General features: G+C 34.2%; 1 protein-coding gene across 1 annotated transcript in view; it reads right to left on the minus strand.

Moving 5' to 3' along the window:
* Positions 1 to 690: 690 nt before the first annotated feature.
* The window catches only part of LOC126890387 (uncharacterized), a 32,995-nt gene continuing 14,197 nt past the window's right edge, over positions 691 to 19,488 (minus strand). The window contains exon 2 of the mRNA XM_050659281.1: positions 691 to 8,339. Within this exon, the coding sequence (XP_050515238.1) occupies positions 7,952 to 8,339 (388 nt within the window). The 3' untranslated portion in view covers positions 691 to 7,951. The remainder of the gene's footprint in view (positions 8,340 to 19,488) is intronic.

Genomic DNA, 19,488 nt, shown 5'->3' on the forward strand with positions numbered 1-19,488 from the left:
AATATCAGGCTATTCCCCAGGCAAGGAAAACACATCTTTATTAGATGCTAAACAGATTGCGAGCAGTCGTTGCTGCAAGAGGTGGACATAACCGCTATTGAATTGTTTTGTTTTGTTAGTTTTAGTGCGTTTGATATTTTTAATTAAATAAACCTTCAAAGCAGTGTTTTTAATTACAGCTCTTAAAAAGAAAAAACAAGACCTTAGTGATACCTCCAAAATAATACAAAAGGAGTATGAAAGAAAATCAGCCCTCCAATTTTTCCACAGAATTTTTTAAAGATAGGAGAACAAACAACGCTTACATTCACCCTCGTATAATGCCATATAAGGAAAAACTTTTTGTTATCGGGATAATAGCAATTGACGGCAATACACGTACCTACAAACTAGTGCAAGAATCTTTAAAATCGAAGTACAAATAATAAAGTTATAGATTGTCAAACTTAATCAAAAATTTTGGGTGGCAGAATTTTGTGCCGGTGAGTGTATATATACATTTAGCCATATCTTCATTTTTTTAAATAAGATTTTTGGCATCTGGTTTTGGTAACACTTCAGAAAAATTCACGCGTCGCCACTGCTTGTTTCAAGATATGTCTTAATTATCTTACAATCTTCAAGTCTAATTGCTTAATGAGCAGACTATTTAAATTACATGCATGGCTCACACTCCAAAATAATACTCCATTGTCTAATATAAATTATTTATTTAAACAGTAAACCTAACAAAATAAATAAAAATGCACCTAGTTTTTACTTTCTATCACGAATCACGAAAACCAACTTAAGTACCTACTAATTTTTTACATAAAGCTAGTAGAAAAAATGTCTATACAATTTCTGTTTGCTTAAGACTTTCAGTTTTTCTTTTTCAGCTGTTGGAGCATATAATATGGAGTAATTTAGTAAAATATATAATGATATGCACTTTTAACTTGGAAAGTAATTTTACGTAAAATAATAGTTTAGGAAAACTATAAACAATTAAGTAATATTGCTTATTAGTCCACAGAAATAAGTTATTCCTGAGACTTTGACCCGAACAGGTAAAGTATATTTTACGAGTTTGCGACTGTTTTCGATTATTGGTAGACACTCAACAGACAATGGTTCGCTCTACTGACTATACTGTACCGGGTGTCCCAATAAGAATGGCTCTCGGCCATATCTAAGGAACCGTTTATAGTACAGCTTTGAGAAAAAATATTTATAACAAAAGTTGCCTCGGGAAAAGCCTGGAAATCATTTTCATAATTGTAGGTTCACCGCTAGAGGGCGTAATTGAATATCAAAAATTAAAAAATCAAAATTTTACAAAATTTGCCTAACGAAAGGCCACTGGAAATCCGATCATCGTATTCTTCATAAAAGTCTGCGCTTATTTGATTTCACAATTTTAAGTCTACCTTTGCAAATAAGAGGTGGGGGTGAGTGGGAACCTTGTTATGAAAAATGGCTGTAAGTCCGGTTTTGCTAAATCGAATTTTGCAAACTTGGTCTTGTTGGAAACAGCTCTTTTTCGTCAATGTAAGAGTTACAATTTCGAAACAGCCTGTTGAGTAATATGCCAGCTATGGAAAATATTAAATACAAGTATGCATTTTAATCCTGTATTACAAAATTAGATCAAATTAGCAACGGAATAGCGAAAACCTCATATCGATACCTTTTTTCTGTCTCGAGATATCTTAAGAAACGTGTAAATTTTAAACCTAACCGTTACTGTCACCGGTAAACGAAGTTAAGGAAAGGTAGTGTGCTGTGGAAAAAAAAGAAACATTTTCCAGATTTCAACGTATATAATTAATTAAAATAACAATAAGACAAACAACACTATAAAATATAATAAAGAAATAAATAAAAACAACTACTTAGTGACGAAATTATTGCCTATCATTTTTGATTCAAGCATTTATTCTTTCAAGAGTAGATTTAACAGCAGTATTTTTCTGCTCTCGAAATGCTTTGAATGGGGTTTCGTATTCTCTGGATCATTTTTTCTCGAGTAGGCCTAGCTGCAAAAACAAGGTCTTTAATCCTTCCCCATACCTAAATAAAAGTGAAATACCAAACCGTCCCCACTCCAAACAGTTAAATCTGGTGATAGTCAAATAATTGGACCCTTTCTTTTCGATAATGCTATTATTGGTGAACGCTATCTAATTTTTTTAAGAAATTAATTGCCTCTTTTTCTAGAAGACGAACCGATAGCAGTTCATAGGTCCATGCTGTTTCAGCACGATGGTTGTCTCGCGCATTTTTCCAGAGTAGTAAGAGATTTATTAGATGAGTCATTCGCTGATAGATGGATAGGACGTGGAAGCCTATTTTTTAGCTAGCCAGATCACCAGATTTAACTGTTTTAGACTTTTATTTATGGGGGCGGATTAAAGAACTTGTTTTTGTCGCTAGGCCCACTACTCGAGAAAACATGATCCAGAGAGTAGAAATTGAGACTGCTGTTTAATATACTCTTAAAGAGTAAATACTTGCATCGAAAATTATGGGCCATAATTTGAATATTTAAGTCGTCACTAAGTAGTTTTTATTTCTTTGTTATTTTATAGTGTTGTTTGTCCTATTGCTGTTTTAATTAATACACGTTGACATCTAAAAAATTTTTCTTTGTTTTTTCCACAGCACACTACCTTTCCTTAACTTCGTTTATCGGTGACAGTAACAGTTATGTTTAAAATTTACACGTTTGTTAAGATATCTCGAGATAGAAAAAAGGTATCGACATGCGGTTTTCGCTATTCTGTTGCTAAGTTGCTAATATTTTCCAAAGAAAACTAGATTTCTGAAAATAATTAAATAACGCCCCCTAGCTAGCATATTACTTAACAGGCTGTTTCGAAATTATAACTCTTAGATTTACGAAAAAGAGCTTTTTTCAAAAAGACCAAGTTTGCAAAATTCGATTTAGCAAAACCGGACTTCAGCCATTTTTCATAACAAGGTTCCCACTCACCCCCACCTCTTATTTGCAAAGGTAGACTTAAAATTGTGAAATCAAATAAGCGCAGAATTTTATGAAGAATACGATGATCGGATTTCCAGTGGCCTTTCGTTAGGCAAATTTTGTAAAATTTTGATTTTTTAATTTTTGATATTCAATTACGCCCTCTAGCGGTGAACCTACAATTATGAAAATGATTTCCAGGCTTTTCCCGAGGCAACTTTTGTTATAAATATTTTTTTCTCAAATGTACTATAAACGGTTCCTGAGATATGGCCGAGAGCCATTCTTATTGGGACACCCAGTACATCATAAGAAGTACGAAAGTAAAATTGCTCTAGTAATGAAAATATGAAACAGGTATCGACAATCATTTTATAACACCCTTCTACAGCATTAGTGTGACTTAACTTCTTTTTGCAATTTTCCCCGCTTTGCAATTTTTAAACCCCTTTAATTATTTCAATAAATTAAAATAACATGAAATGTATATAACTACATCACTTAAAATTTTAGATTCTTAAACTCCCTTTAATAAACCAGGGTATTTAGGTAAAAATAAATCGGGTTTTAAATATAGCACCTTTGTTCGGAATAACGTCAGGAATAATGTCTACAATAGAAAAGTGGGTGGAAATGCTTAATTGCATTTACACTGCATAAAATGCAGTCAAAAGTGCATAAACATGCCAAAATAAGTATATTAAGGGCCAGATGTTGTTACTCGAGAAGTTTTGGGGTCACTGAACACGAATACGCCCTAAAAACTGACCCCGTCACCAAGGTCATTGTCAAAACACGTCATCTGGAGTTTCGAGGGTTTTTGGTAATAAATTGATGCAAACAAATTACTCGGGGATTTTTGGGGTCTCTCAATAAGTATACGTCATCAGAACCGACCCCCTGTGCACCTAATGTTCAAAAATCTCGAAACTCCAAAATATTACGTGTCTTAGCAGTGACCCTAAGTATCCGGTAATCCGGAGGTTGCAGAAACCCCAAAAACCGCCTAGTCATCTATTTGCATGCATTTAGTGCCGAAAAACCTCAAAATTCCAGAATATGACGTGTCTTAGCAGTGATCGTGAGCACCAGGTACTCCGGAGGTCGGTTCTGATGGCATATTCGTGGTCAGCAACAATAAAAATGCCCCGTGTAATCCGTTTTCATTAATTGGGTGCTGAAAACTCTCCAATCTCCAGAATATGCGACTCTCTTGCTTTCGTAATAACTCTAGTCAGTAGATAATCCGGGTGTCGGTTCTGATGGTATACCAATCCCAAAAACCTCCGAGTAATTCGTTTGCATCAATTTAGTACTGATAACTCTCGAAACTTGGGGTTCAAATGGGGTAGTGAAGCGCAATACAAGATGCTGTTTCCAGTTAGCATCTCTAGCCTCTCCTACTCAATTCCGATCCTCACCTCCACGAAGTGCGGCTTGGGCTGCACGGGTGAACCCTGGAGAACTTGAGCAACCTTACCGGAGATTGGGTAACCAACCCCAGTGGAAAGTAGGGTCAGGGCTGACGAGGAAGGAAGAAATGGTCCTCCGAAAAGGGGGTTGGGCGATAGGCCAGTAACCTATTCTTGTAAAAAAGTACTACTACGAAACCTTCAGATCGGCCTCGGAATGGACGGATATCAAGACGACGACTTTGGCAACGGAATATGGAATTTATGCTGGGAACATGGAATGTCAGAACGCTAAATAGACCAGGAGCACAGAAGATCCTTCTACACGAACTGAAAAGATATAAAATAGGAATCACTGCAGTACAAGAAACTAAATGGTTGGGAAAAGGTATCCGGGACACTAAAACACACACTATACTGTATAGTGGTAAAGATGAAGGAAATAAAGATTTTGGAGTAGCCTTTATCGTAGATAATAAAATGAAGCACCTGATAACAGATTTTCAAGCCATCAATGAAAGAATCTGCAAGCTTAGGATAAAAAAGCATTTCTTTAACATAACCCTTATAAATGTACACTGTCCCACAAATGAACAGGAAGAAGACACTAAGGTAGCCTTTTATCAAGATCTAGAACGAATCTATGACTCAATACCAAGCAACGACATTAAAATGGTGATTGGCGACACAAACGCCAAGATCGGAAAAGAAGAAGAGTACATAGGGGTAATAGGGAAACATAGTTTGCATAGAGACACAAATGAGAATGGTCAGTTTCTAATAGATTTCGCAGCTGGAAAGAATATGATTATCAGTTCGACATGCTTCCCACATCGGGACATACATAAGGGCACTTGGATATCACCTGACGGAAACACAATAAAATCAAATAGACCATATACTGACTTAAAAAAGAATGGCGACGAGTATATTAGATGTAAAAAGCAGACGTGGCGCAAGCTGTGACTCAGACCATCTACTAGTGCAGACACGGTTTAGATGCAAAATCAGTCGACAGGTAAAGGAAAAATATCCAAAACAAGAAGAACTAACCTTAGATAACCTAAAAGTCCCTGAGGTACAAGAAAGATTTGAGAGAACAGTGGATGAAAAATTACTAGAAGAAAACAGAGCAGACTCCACAATAGAAAATCAATGGAACACCATAAGCAGTATCATACTAAACACAGCGAAAAAAGTCATAGGAACAAAGACACAACGGAGAGAAGAAACACGGTTCGATGAAGAATGAAAACAAGCTATACAGGAAAGAAATGAAGCACATAAGAATTACATACTCAGACGTACTAGAGAGAGAAAAACAGAATTTGAGAACAAAAGACGAAGAGCAGATAAACTGTGCAGGCAGAAAAAGAGAAAGTACGAAAACCAACGGATACTAAACATAGAGAGGGAGTTTAAGGAAAACGAAACACGTAGTGCATACCAACTTATTAAACATTTAAGACAGGGATACAAACCGAAGACTAACCTCTGCAAAAATAAGAAGGGTGAAATCATTAGCGATATGGACGAAAGTAAGATAAACTGGATGACATATTTTAAGGAAGTATTAAACAAAGGGGCACAACCACCATTACAACAACAGAGGCAGCAGCAGGCACGGCAGGAGGTATAACAACAAGAGCTGGGGGAAGATGGAGAAGAAAATGAATTAACTAGACCCCCAACGCTAGAGGAGGTCCAAACGGTAATCCACATACAAAAAGCCATAAAGCACCGGGAATAGATAAAATACCGGCAGAACTACTCAAGCAAGGAGGACGGAATTTGACACAACAGATGTACCAGCTAATACAAGAGATATGGATAGAAGAAGAAATCCCCCAACAATGGAAGAAAAGTATAATCTGCCATATTCATAAAAAAGGAGACAAACTGTTGTGTCAGAATTATAGAGGCATCTCTTTACTTTGTTCGGGATACAAAATATTCACAAACATCCTTAATCGAAGACTTCAACCTCTCACGGAAGAAATCATCGGGGAATATCAAGCAGGGCTTAGGCAAAATAGATCTACCATTGCCCAACTATTTACAGTTAAACAAATACTAGCCAAAGCATGGAAATATGACATGGACGTTTACAATCTCTTTGTAGATTTTAAACAAGCCTATGATTCAATAGATAGAACAATTCTACCTAATATATTGGAAGAATTTGGCATTCCATCAAAATTAATACGACTAGTGCAAATGACAATGACAGAAACAGAAGCACAAGTATGTATTCAAGGACAGATCACTGATGCGTTTACGATAACGCAAAGACTGAAACAAGGCGACGGACTGGCTCCAACGCTTTTTAATCTTGTTCTTGAATATGTAATTAGACGGTTGACGGTGAGTGGAAATAACATACTTACAAACAAATCTACCCAATTAGCAGCATACGCGGATGATATAAACATAATGAGCAGAATAATGAATGCAGCGGAAGAAACCTACGTTGAGTTGAAACAGAGTGCAGAAGCAGTAGGGCTAGCAATAAACACAAATAAAACAAAACTACTCATACAAAACCAGATCAAATAGACCGGCGCAACAACACTTTATTGACGATATAGAACATGTGAATAGATTCACGTACCTAGGAATGGATCTGGTTGCAAGCAATGAAGAAGAACCGGAAATAAATAGAAGGCTTGTGCTGGCAAATAAAGCCTATTTCGCGATGGGCCACATATTCAAATCGCGAGACGCGAGACGTACACCGGAAAACAAAACTCCGGGTATATAAAACAATAATCAGGCCCATAGTAAGTTATGGCTGCGAAACATGGGTGGTGACACAGAAATCTGCCAATGCATTAGATGTGTTTGAAAGAAAAGAATTACGTAGCATACTGGGCCCAATAAGTGAAAATAACAACTGGCGAATTAGGTATAATAGAGAAATATACGAGCAATATAGCGAACCAACTCTAGCACAACACACTAAACTGCAGAGATTACGGTGGGCAGGGCACGTGGTCCGCATGCATGAGAATAGAATCCCCAGAAAATTGCTGAATGCAAGAATGCACGGAAGAAGACCTGTTGGAAGACCTAAAAAGAGATGGGAAGACGAAGTCGATGAGGATGCCAGGAACTTCCTGGGAACGCGTTCATGGAAAAGAAAAGAACAGCGGTAAATCGAAATGATTGGAGAAGCTTATTGAAGGAGGCCAAGGCTCGATTTGGGCTGTAGTGCCATTGGATGGATGGATGGAACTCTCGAAACTTCAGATGACGTGCCTCAGAAGTGACACTGGGGGTCGGTTCTAATGGAGTATTCGTGTTCAGTGTCTTCAAAATTCCCCATTAACAAAATCTGGCCTTTAATGTACCTTTAATATACTTATTTTGACAGGGTTATGCACTGTTGGATGCATTTTATGCACTTTAAGCGCAATTGTGTATTTCCATCCATTTTTCTGTTGTAGACTTCTTTCCTGATGTCATCCTGAACACAATTCAAAAAGTTGTAAGTCTCTATGTGCTGTATTTAAAAATCGATTTATTCCATTGTTTCTTGTTCCAAATTCCCTGGTCTAAAATCTCTTATTCTAATTTAACCAAAAAAGTAACTCTCGTTCGTATTATTTGTCGGTCTGGCAACTTTCGACCGCCTTTTTCTCGCTGTCTCAACCTCGCACAAATCGAACCCGTAAGGGATGCAATTTTTCACCATCAACGTCGCCATCGTCCTTTGATTGGTCAGCACTTTTGTCACCGTAATTGTTGACGTCTCATATATTCGCCTTCTCGTGTAATGTGGTAAAATGGTTTCTAATTGGTCTAATCTGTCTTCTATCAGCATGTTATATACGTTTTTCGATGAGAGTTCGGGGGTCTTCCTGTTTTCCTTAGATAAGGTGATAGTTTCGCTGCTTTCTAAATTGTTGAGATAATTATCGTAATCGTCGTCTTCCGCTTTTCTTAAGTGGGGATTCTTGTATCTGTAACAACGAGAAAAACAAAATTATTTTAAGTACTTCCAACATTAAGATACTATACTATAAAACGAAATACATTACCCACGAAATACTTTAAGGTGACATTCGTTATCTATAATTATTAGTAAATAATATTATTCCAGTATAGTTAGACGAAGAAAGGCCTAAGCTTACATGGAGAGATACCCAAAATTTTATTATCTATCCTTTAGGTGCGGAGGGAGGGAGTGGTCAATATATGTACATATACAAATAACAGCACCAGAATCCTTATAATTCGTCTTAGAATCCCTTTAATGTTGCCTGACTAGATTTTTCCACTTAGTTCGGTGATCGGTGTTCGATCCTTCACTTGTTCTCACTAGTCCCTTGAAGTACAATTAAAAAAAATATATCATCTGAAAATATGGTCGTAATAATAAAAAACAAAATGAATACAAAGTATGGTGTTCACTCTGGTTTATTACGGCACTACATCTATCGTTCATAGACAAAATGAGGTTGTTTATCCTGTTAAGGTACGTTTGCCCATTCTTCTATCAGTCGCTCTCAGAAACAAAACAGCATACATATACAGGGTGGTTCATCTTATTCGCCTCGGTCTCTGTACGGAAAACCACTTGATATTTTAAAAAAATTTCTTCACAGAAATATACAGGACCTTTAATACTACAACCTAAAAATAATTTGAATTATACAGGATGTTCCAAAAAATAGTGGTATATCAAAGTTATATTTTTTCTTATGGGATGCCCTATATCTGATGACAATATTGAATTGACCTTAAAAAATAAGCTATACTTTCATAAGGGTTCCCTATACCTAAATACAGGGTATTTTGATTTATTTCGATTTATATAAAAATGTAAGGTTTTAGAAAAAAATAAATATCTACGAATCTAAGAAGCAGTAACAAATTCTTTCTTGGATCTTAATAATAGACTATTTAGCATACTTAAACAGATGATTATTGCAACAAAATTTCTTACAGGGTGGTCAAAATATGAGATTGTTCTATTAACAAATTCAAGCTGTAATAACTTACTTATTTTAAATAGAACACCCTGTATCTTACTAGTCTATCGCGTAGAAAATTTACTTAGCTTTCAATTTGTACTAGGGTTTCCTATACCTATCTTTTTACAGGGTGGTCAAAATATTAGATTGTTCTATTAACAAATTCAAGCGGTAATAACTTAATTATTTTAAATAGAATATCCTGTATCTTACTAGTCTATCGAGTAGAAAATTTACTTAGCTTTCAATTCTTATTAGGGTTTCCTATACCTATCTCCCTTCATTTTTTAAATATTTAAAGATTTCCTAATTTGTAAGCTTTAAAAATTAGAATTAAGTACCTATAGTATTTTTACTACAAAAACGTTATTACGTAGGTCAAAATTTTTGACGTAAGAGAACTGTCAAAACATTAGATTGTGACTTTTCATTATTGCTATGTTTATTATAAATACGGCAATAATGAAAAGTCACAATCTAATGTTTTGACAGTTCTCTTACGTCAAAAATTTTCACCTACGTAATAACGTTTTTGTAGTAAAAATACTATATGTCGTGGTTACGTAAAACACATCACCAACACCGGCAATATACTTAAATATCTTAGTCAAGATAGTTTCATTAATAAAATTCACATTTTTATCATTTAATCACACAGGGTGTTCTTATTTTTAATGACATGCTCGATGTTCTTTTCTTTATAATGGAAGATATTTAAAATATCTTCAATTCCATTTGAACATTCTCAATACACATGTTATTCTGTAAATATAAATTCCCATGTTATTCTGTAAATACCCATTTTTACATATTTTTGTACAATAGGCTCGTTTTCGTCAAAGTAGCCATTGCATTTAATTGTTTGTAATTGCGATTTAAAGATTCAAACAAAAAGTGGCGTTCTTAATAACCGTTGGGTTAAGATATGGAAAATACTTATACTTCTATCTAATATATCTATAATACTTATACTACTATCTTCCAGAATACGGCATCTAATATAGGATATGCAGTTTAAAATAAACATATTATTCAATTTCACATGTAGGTCAAAATCAACTAAAATAATACAACACTCTGTGTGATTACAGGATAACAATGAAAATTTTATTAATGACAGTATCTTGTCGTAAGTATATTGCTGGTGTTGGTGATGTGTTGTACATAAACACGACATAGGTAATACTTACGTAATTCTAATTTTTAAAGCTTACAAATTAGGAAATCTTTAAATATTTAAAAAATGAAGCGAGATAGGTATAGGAAACCCTAAAAAGAATTGAAAGCTAAGTAAATTTTCTACTCGATAGACTAGTAAGATACAGGGTGTTCCATTTAAAATAAGTAAGTTATTACAGCTTGAATTTGTTAATAGAACAATCTAATATTTTGACCACCCTGTAAAAAGATAGGTATAGGAAACCCTAATACAAATTGAAAGCCAAGTACATTTTCTATGCGATAGACTAGTAAGATACAGGGTGTTCTATTTAAAATAAGTAAGTTATTACAGCTTGAATTTGTTAATAGAACAATCTCATATTTTTACCACCCTGTACGAAATTTTGTTGAAATAAGCTCTGTTTAAGTATGCTAAATAGTCTATTATTAAGATCCAAGAAAGAATTTGTTACTGCTTCTTAGATTCGTAGATATTTATTTTTTTCTAAAACCTTACATTTTTATAAAAATCTAAATAAATCAAAACACCCTGTATTTAGGTATAGGGAACCCTTATGAAAGTATAGCTTATTTTTTAAGGTCAATTCAATAATGTCATCAGATATAGGGCATTCCATAAGAAAAAATATAACTTTGATATACCACTCTTTTTTGGAACACCCTGTATAATCCAAATTATTTTTAGGTTGTAGTATTAAAGGCCCTGTATATTTTTGTGCAGAAATTTTTTTAAAATATCAAGTGGTTTTCCGTACAGAGACCGAGGCGAATAAGATGAACCACCCTGTATATGTTACCCAAATGTGCAGTAATTTTTCATTGGAGAGGATTGTGCTGTCCAAGGCAACACATTAATACCTCTGTTGACAAGCCAGTCTGCCACTAGGCATGCGAAATGTGGACGAGCGTTATTATGCATAAGATGGTTTTGACCAACAGCACCAGCAAACGGACAAACGGTTGGTTAAAAAATGGTGTCGAGGTATTGCTGAGCTTTAAGGAAGCGCTCTAGAAAAACGACGTCCATTCTGCCACCGATTATTATTCCACCCCATACCATTACTGTACTCTGTACCACTTCTCTATGTGTAAACTTTCTCGACATGTCTTGAGCATTCAACATTTTTTCTAGACCGTCTTCACGCTCTTACTCGATTAGAGTCCGAATGAAATTATTAAATCCAAATCTAGATTAATCCAATTATTTTTAAATCCAAATCTAGATGCGTCGGAGAATAAAACAGTTGAGAAGACAAAAGACTACGTTTTCACTCTAATGGCATATAAAACAACATAATGATACTCTACATCCTACCAGATTGAAAACAATGGGAACCTTCTCTGGTTACACCTCCGAGGCTACCGCGCTGAGCAGATGGGACGTGAATTATAAATTGTAAAATTCCCTCATCTTCCTTAGTCTTAGCATCCATATGGCTTGCAAATTGTAGAAGCCTCGGAGGTGTAACCACAGAAGGTTCCCATTGTTTTCAGTCTGGTGGGATGTAGAGTAACATTATGTTGTTTTATATGCCATTAGAGTGAAAACTTAGTCTTTTGCTAGCAGTTGCCGCTAGAACATCTATGCCATTTGGTTCGTTGCAATCCGGGACTGCACGCCGGGGTTTGTTTTGGTTGGATCAGAGAGAGCAGCATAAGTGCCTCCTGATGAGAGACTAATAAGTTTCGAAACCGGTAGAGGTGCTTGGTGCACTCTCCAATTGGACTGGAATATGGTGCGGCTGAATTTTCGTTTTGCAACGAAATTGAAAATGGTTATTCATTTTTGATAAAACAGTTTAGATATTCGTGACACAACTCTAATCTTGGACATTAATTACCTCTGGTTATAGGTGCACATGACCTTTGACTGTGGAGATAGAATTCATGGAGACGTCGAGAGGTCATGTATTGAGTGGTCAGTATCTTAATGATACTCCTATATTCGTTGAAATATTTCACTTATTTAATATATTTTTTTTAAATTTTATGTATAATCAGTTTTAAAATTTTAAATATTATACCCGTAGCAGCTACCTTCTTCTTCTTCCATTCCGGATGTTGGCGATCAGCATGGCTATCCCAACTTTGCTTGCTACTATTCAGAGTAGTCCGGTTGTCAATGTATTGAATCACTTTCTCAGGTTTTGAAGCCAAGATATTCTTCTTTTCATTCTCTTCTAATAAGAGACTCATTAATATTCTGCTATTTGGGGTGCTATTGTTTGGGGTGTGAAATTACATAAACAAGGGATTATTTCATAAAACAGGTAGATCTCTTGTTTACGGAATTTCATACATCGAACAATAGTGCACCGCCGAGCTGAATACTAATGACACTTAGGTACTATTTTATAAAATTAATAGTTTCTTAGTTATTTTCTATAGTCGATTCGCTAATTTGAGACAAAACTAGTCTACACTACAATCACAATAAAGATGTAATAGAAGTAAACAAGCACCAGGAGCCCTCACAAATTATGATTTGGGAGTGTAGACAGTTGTGTCTCAGATTAGCGAATCGACTATACCTACCAGTACTAAAACGCTTTTATACAGGAATACCTTAAACATGATTACAGATGCTAACGGCAAATACAACAATAAACTAAATTCCAAAACAATGGATTATTATCATTATTTTTACAAACTGACTAAACAATAAATATAAATAGAAAACAATGGAAATGGGGATTGTTTACCGACATGTTTAACTGATAAATTCTAATAAGGACCATTGTATTATATTCTTTAATCTTGTTGACTAGATTGGGTAAAGACTTGGAGGAATTTCTATTCGGTTATCAGAATAGAATATTGGGTCATCATAACTCAACATTTAAGAATTAAAAATTACTCATATCATATAACATTTATATTTTACTTAATCTTTTATTACTTAAAAATATGTTCCTTGTATTAGGTTTAGAAACAACAATAAAACTATTTATTATCAAAAATAAATATTTTCCTGTGTTCCCTTTCAAGTAGAGTAAAGCTGAGCGAGGAAATAATGAATTCCAGGGGACGAGTTTTACACGTAGGATCTTAGGACTTTGCACCTCCTTCAACCATCCGAAGACAGCTAGGTACTACCAAAAATGGTTGGGGGTGTGAAACCTTGCACCCTTGAAGGATTATACCCTTCTCGAAGTGGCCATGTTGAAACTCAACCAAGCGGATCTAGACTGGAGATAGTCAATCAAGAATCCCCAAGCCGTGAGACATCGGGGTTAAAGCAATAAGGCTCTATGGTGTCAGGGTCGTAAACAGTTCCGTTGGGACAACAGTTTGCACTCTATCCAGCCAAGAACCGAGGGTGTGACTTTCAGCGAAGCTGCCGCTTCTGTTAAGGTTGCGGGAGTACTCTCAGAAGATCGATGTACATAAGCCTAAGGTAATCCAAAAAGCCATCTTGGTCGCTTATGAATAAATTCTGGACCTTAGACTCCCCTCCTGAAGAGTTCCACGCGTGGAATTCCCAGAACTTAATTGTGCAGATGACACAAGTACGAGGTGGCTGAAGGAGATGATTCCATTCTAATGACTTGGGAGAATGCATTTCTTAGGGTTTTAGAGGGGGAAGATATACCCAAGCCGCACTAATGCACTGTCTTCGTACAGAATGAAGATGGGGAACGTCTTGAATCCAAAATTATCCTTAATTAACTAAGGATAAGTAACCACGGGCTCAAGACACATCATTGGGAGTTTGGGGTAGCAAACCTTCAGACAAAGTGGTTTTATGGACCTTCACAATGGATTCTGAATTTCGAGAAGAGCTCCAGAAACTCCAAATATCATCCTTTTTCGGAATGGAAAAGTTAACTTTCCGATCCAAGGAAGGGATCAACAATACTGGAGAAAAAGCCAGTAGCAACTCACTTCAGTAAAACTGAAGGTTTCACTGCACTGGTTAAAGATGCTACCAACATAGAACAGAGGCAGATGAATTGTTGGGGTTATTTAATTTGTTGGGGAGAAGCGTGTGGGAATTAAAAATATGGAAAAACAAAAACAGAAAGACCAAGACAGTGGGATAACGTAATGGGAAAGATATTGGAGAGTAGAGGAGTAACATGAACATACGCAAGGATGTTGGCACAAAATTGCAAAGAATAGAAGAAATTTTTTAAGAAGTAAATTAAACCTCACACCATAATATGGTATGGAGAAACTAGTGGAAGGAAACTTTCGCAAATAAATCGTTATTTCGCTAGAATAGAGAAAAACTGAGACAGCATGAGAATAAGTTATAGTCCAAGTAATGAAGCTTAAAATAGGACAAAACCTCGTAATTTTTACAGAATGGATCGATTTGCTTGAAAATTTGAGAATAAGTAGGGGATAGTCCAACGATCAAAATCTATATGATGCCAATAGGCCCATTTACCATAGGGGTGGTTGCCACCCCATCTCGGGGGTGGAAACTTTTTATTATATTTTGACCGCAAAAGTTGGTAAAAACATTCATTGTAAGCAAAAAACATTCTATACATTTTTTTGATAAAATTAATAGTTTTCGATTTATTCGCTATCGAAAGTGTTTTACATCGAAAAAATCAATGTTTTTAATCAGTTTTGTGCTAATAACTCCAAAAGTTTTCGTTTTATCAAAACAACTTTACCTAACAAAAATATACCTTTAAAAAAATAAACAAAACCGTTTTTTATTTTTAAATGACCAATAGTAATCAAGCTATTATACTTTATTATATGTTAGCTCTTCTTCGTCAAATACTAAATATTGTAGCTTCAAAGTCAAAATACGGGAAAACTATGCATTTTTCGAGGATAACTTGTTCAATCTAATTTAAAGTACTAAAAAATATCTATCTTCAGAAATAAAAAAAGGTTCTAGCTGAAAAATTAAGTGACTTATAATGAAAAGAATGTCAGTCCCTATTTTTTTCAGCCAAAAAGTGATCGGAAGCAACCTCCTAATCACCACCCTAATTAAAATTAGTCATTGACCTTATTTGGTCTTCTTTATTTATGTATTATTAATAGGTTCTAGAAGTTTGACCGGCTTAGAATGATGAGTTTAAAAAGAAAATGGAGTTAAAAGCGAATAACGAATTTTTGTAGTTTGAAAAAAATGGCCTTTTCTTCAGAATAGAGAGATTAGCATCAGAGATACGAAAAAATGTTTCCATATGAAATTATAGCTTATTTAATTCCCAAGAACCTGGTTTGCAAAAATTTTTTCTACGGAAAAATTGAGTGAGCTATTGACAATTAAAACTTGTAATAACATGCAAAAACCACCTTTACCAACTCTTTCTAAGTCATCTCTTTTTGCGACTTAGGATTCTAAAAATATTTAATATTAATAGGCTTATAGGTCCTTTTTTTACCAAACTTTGTAAGATAAAGAATAAAAAAGTTACGGTTAAAAAATCAATATAATTTTTTGAAAAAAAAAGGAGAAATCCAATTGGAAGCATAATAATGTAAGTTAGTGTTGTTTTTAGTCATTGGCCTTATTCATTCTTCTTTATTTATGTAGTATTAATATATTATAAAAGTTTGACTGGCTTAGAATGATTAGTTTTAAAAAAACTGGAGTTAAAAGCGAATAACGAATTTTTGTAATTTGGTAAAAAATGCCATTCTCTTCAGAATAGAAAGATTAGCATCAGAGATACGAAAAAATATTTTGTATGGTTATTTGGAATAAATTTGGTTATTTTGTATGGAATTGTAGGTTATTTAATTCCCAAGAACTTGGTTTGAAAAAATTTCTTCTACGGCAAAAATTGAGTGAATCGTAAATGAGTATTATCAAAAAACATTGATTTTTTCGATAGAAAACTAAAACTTTCGATAGAGAATAAATCGAAAACTATTAATTTTATCAAAAAAATGTATGGAACATTTTTTGTTTAGAATGAATGTTTTTATCAACTTTTGCGGTCAAGATATAATAAAAAAATTCCACCCTCGAGATGAGGTGACAACCACCCCCATGGTAAAAGCGCCTTTCGGCATAATATAGATTTTGATCCTTGTACTATCCACTACTTATTCTCCAATTTTCAAGCAAATCTATCCATTCTGTAAAAATTGCCAAGTTAAAAGCTTCGTTTCCTGGACTATTACATTAATTTAACTAATTTTTGTGTATATCCATGAGGATATATAGTTTTCGTCAATGATTTGTGTCTAAGATGGAAACATGGAGACTATATAAATAAACAGTAATTTCGACGCTATAATCCAAAGAGTAGCATTACACATACCGTTGTTAAAGGTTTTAATTGCAGCTATTAACTTTGCAAAGCATGATATAAAGTAATTACTGCACAATTATTATCGCAATTTATAACATTAACTAGTTTAACGCTGAATCTGCTCTTTTGTTACAAAATAAAATACGAGAAAATATTGGTGCATCAAGATTGAATTTAACGGAGTCAGTTTGAAACCGTACAACCGATTTCGTTGAAGATGATTGCTTAATAGACCGTATAACCTAACAATCAATTATTTTGATAAAGCGTGAAAAGAGCAATTTAAATTATTAATATAATGTAAGAAAATTATTTTAACTTTTCAGGAGTTTTAGTGTAAAAGATTCAACGCCAGGACCTGACGATATCCACACTATTCTCTTGTAAAATCTTCCTATAGATGCAAAACTAATGTTCTTCTTCTTCTTGTTGTTCATTTTGGTTAGACATGACTCTGCCTGTTTTTTCAATGTGCCTCCAGTAAGTTGTTGTTCCATCGTTATCGTGGGCTTTCCACTAATTGTCTTACTATTGGGAACCGTCTCTTGCCTTCCTTACTACTCTATTTGTTGTCATTCGACTTATGTGGTCGTTCTATTTTACTCTTCTGTATTTTTACCCAGTTATTAATTTTGTCCACCTTGCATCTCCGTCGTATATCTGCAGTTCAAACTGTGTCCCATAGTGTCTTGCCATCGATTTTTCGAAGCGTTTTTATCTCTGCTGTTTCTAGCATTCTTTTTGTCTTCTCTGTGTCAGTTCGTGTTTCTGCCGTCTATGTCATTATTGGTCTGATGACTGTTTTGTAAATTCTTCCTTTCACTTCTTTCCCGATGTTTTTATTTCTCCACATTGTTTCATTTAGGCAACCTGCGGCTGTGTTTGCTCAATTCACTTGATTTTCAACTTCTGTTTCGAGCTTTCTGTAGCCAGACAGTGTGATGGCTAGCTATATAAATTCCATCATTTCTTTTTTTGTCCGACTCTCCAGCCTCTTAATTACATCTTAGTAGATTCGCTGTTATAACCACGCATTTTTTTGGTGGAAAATGTTAAATTTTCTTTCGGTTACATTAAATTGGTGCAGAATTGAGACTACATATTCTGATATTATCAAATATTATTCTATCCCACAACTTCAGTTATTTATTCACTTTTCATTAATTTTGTTCTTACTTTCTAATTAATAAAAAAATGTTTTTTTTTTCAAAATAACATATTCCCTCTATTCCCTCAACACCTATCTCTACCTTCTTCACTTTAAGTAATAGGTTAGATACTCTCATTTATTTTTTTATTTAATTTCCTTGTCCTAGATGCTTTTCAACATAAAAAGACAGATTAATGTTTCTAAGCTCTTCTAAAAATAACTTTTTCATTCTTTTAAATTAGTGTTGAGGAATCCATCAATATTCCATTAACTTTTGCACTTACAACATTTCATATTTCTTGATATCAGCTCTCTATCTCTTTGTCTCTCCCTGTTATTACTAGCCATAACAATTATGATTACACACTTTTCTTATGTTAACCAGTTTTATCAGTCATCATTTGTGTTGGGTCACAATTATCTTATAAGAAAAATTTTCAACACAACCTCTACCTTGCTTTTAACAAAACTTAATAGTTCAGAAAAATCCACATTTATTTTTCTTGTCCCGGAAGCATTTCAGCATAGATGGACATATTATTATTTTTCTATACCTAATTATAACAATAAAATACCCTTCAATTCCCAATTTCGAAGCATGTATTTTTTTGCCTACCTAAACCTTATCAATTCATGTACACCTTATTGATAATTTTAATAAAAACATTTTTCAAATTCCTTAATTTGACATCTTACATAATTTATTATTACTAATTTTTGCATGTTTATAATCCCAACACAACGATGTTTGTTGTTATTATTGCTTGTACCATAAACAACTTTAAAATTTAGTGGCTAGTGTAACTTTATATTAATTCATAAAACTTTAAGTTTCATCGACAGTTTTGGTTCTGACTTCAGACAGAAATGCTTTCAAACTCTCACCTTATTAGTTGACTTTCATCTCTCTCAGGGTAATGACCTAATTACTACTTAACCCTTAAAGGACGGACTTTTGTTTTTATTAAAAAACTGAAAAAAAGTTCGTGATTTATGTTTTATTTTGAACAAATATTAAAATTATAATAAAAAAATAAACAATTTAAGTATTTTTTATATAAAAAAAGAAGATTGCCATATGGCAATCGTAGTCCTTCCTACTACCTATATTAGAATAAACATTAAAAATTACTACAACTATGAATAACAATAAAAACTATGAATAACAATAAAAACTATGAATAACAATAAAAACTATAAATTATTTAGTGTGAAACTGCACATTGCACGATAGGCATAAGCCAACGTTACATTTAGAGCACATCGTTCTCATTATAGGCTTGCACCTTTTATTTGCACATTTCTTTTTCTTATTTTCCGGAGTAGATACCAGAAAATGGCTAAGATTATCATACCTAATATCATGTCATATTCCATGTCCCAGTAGTATTTTTTGCCAGGTGATTCGTTATATCCAGTTATGATCAAAATTATTATAAAACATTTCATGTCGTTGATCGTAATTTGGGGATCTGCTAGATTTTTAAAATGTGCATACCTCGTAGATTCTGTAACCAATAGTTTGATTAATTCGTCATCAAAAAATTTTTCGAAAAGTTCAAAGGGCGTG

Source organism: Diabrotica virgifera, chromosome 8, assembly GCF_917563875.1.
Source record: "Diabrotica virgifera virgifera chromosome 8, PGI_DIABVI_V3a".
NCBI lineage: Eukaryota > Metazoa > Arthropoda > Insecta > Coleoptera > Chrysomelidae > Diabrotica > Diabrotica virgifera.